The sequence below is a fragment of the Sinocyclocheilus grahami genome, unplaced genomic scaffold (assembly GCF_001515645.1).
Source record: "Sinocyclocheilus grahami isolate Dianchi unplaced genomic scaffold, SAMN03320097.WGS_v1.1 scaffold14438.1, whole genome shotgun sequence".
NCBI lineage: Eukaryota > Metazoa > Chordata > Actinopteri > Cypriniformes > Cyprinidae > Sinocyclocheilus > Sinocyclocheilus grahami.
This window is the reverse complement of record NW_015515342.1, coordinates 1-892: the sequence shown is the minus strand read 5'-3', so window position 1 is coordinate 892 and position 892 is coordinate 1. Positions and strand designations below refer to the sequence as shown.

At 38.2% G+C, this 892-nt stretch overlaps 1 protein-coding gene across 1 annotated transcript in view; it reads left to right on the top strand.

Annotated features, from left to right (window-relative positions):
* Window positions 1-887, top strand: part of LOC107579127 (nicalin-1-like) — a gene marked incomplete at both ends in the record, with an annotated part of 2,677 nt that extends 1,790 nt beyond the window's left edge. Inside the window, 3 exons of the mRNA XM_016264992.1 lie at window positions 174-212; window positions 405-577; window positions 851-887. Of these exons, the coding sequence (XP_016120478.1) occupies window positions 174-212; window positions 405-577; window positions 851-887 (249 nt within the window). The remainder of the gene's footprint in view (window positions 1-173; window positions 213-404; window positions 578-850) is intronic.
* Window positions 888-892: the final 5 nt, after the last annotated feature.

The following is an 892-nucleotide window of genomic DNA, read 5'->3' as shown; positions in this document are numbered from 1 at the left end:
TGATTGGATTCATCTGAAAGAAGAAAGTCATATACACCTAGGATATTTTGAGAGTGAGTAAAACACCGGCTAATTTTCATTTTTGGGTGAACTAACCCTTTAACCTTGAAAGCACACACAGACCACTTTTGTCTTTGTTTGCACTTTTCATTAATACATACTTTTTTCTGTAGGGGTCTGCTAAGGACATGCAGGTTTTCAAGGGCAGTTTGGTAATACATTTTTTTTCTGCCGTGTTGTTCATTTTATCAGGCTAAAGAAATAAGTATTTACTGTCACTTTTGAGCAATTTAATGTATGCTTGTTAAATAAATTATTTAAAAAAAATTACTGACCCTTAACGTTTGAACTTCATTAATTTTATAAAGTAAACCTAAAACTGTTCACCCTTATTTGCTATGTAGGATATTCAAGACAGTCGTTTGTCTGCACTGATGACCATGATAACGTCTGTTCCACGAGCCGTTCAGCTGATGGACCGAGAGCCAGAACACACACTCCTGATCAGCAGCCTGGAGCAAGAGTTCAAACACTATCTACGGCAGGTCCATAGACACACGTTCCACCCGGACCGAAGGTACGCACACACAGACATGGCCAAAATATTTCACCTCATCAATAGCCTGAAGCAAGACTTCAAAAGACTTCTGTAGCAGGTTTACAAATGCAGATTTCAAACACGCATAAATTCACAGAGCCAGGATTCATTTTTCTTTTTACCTTGGCTGTAGCAAAAGTTCAAACAATGTTTACCAACACACTTTCTGAAAACAGCAAAACTACAAACCCACAGCCACCCAAACACACACCGATACAGACATATCAAGCCTGTTTTGTCTGACTTTTCTAGGGATCCTGAAATCACATTCTTTGATCAAATGAAACAACCAAT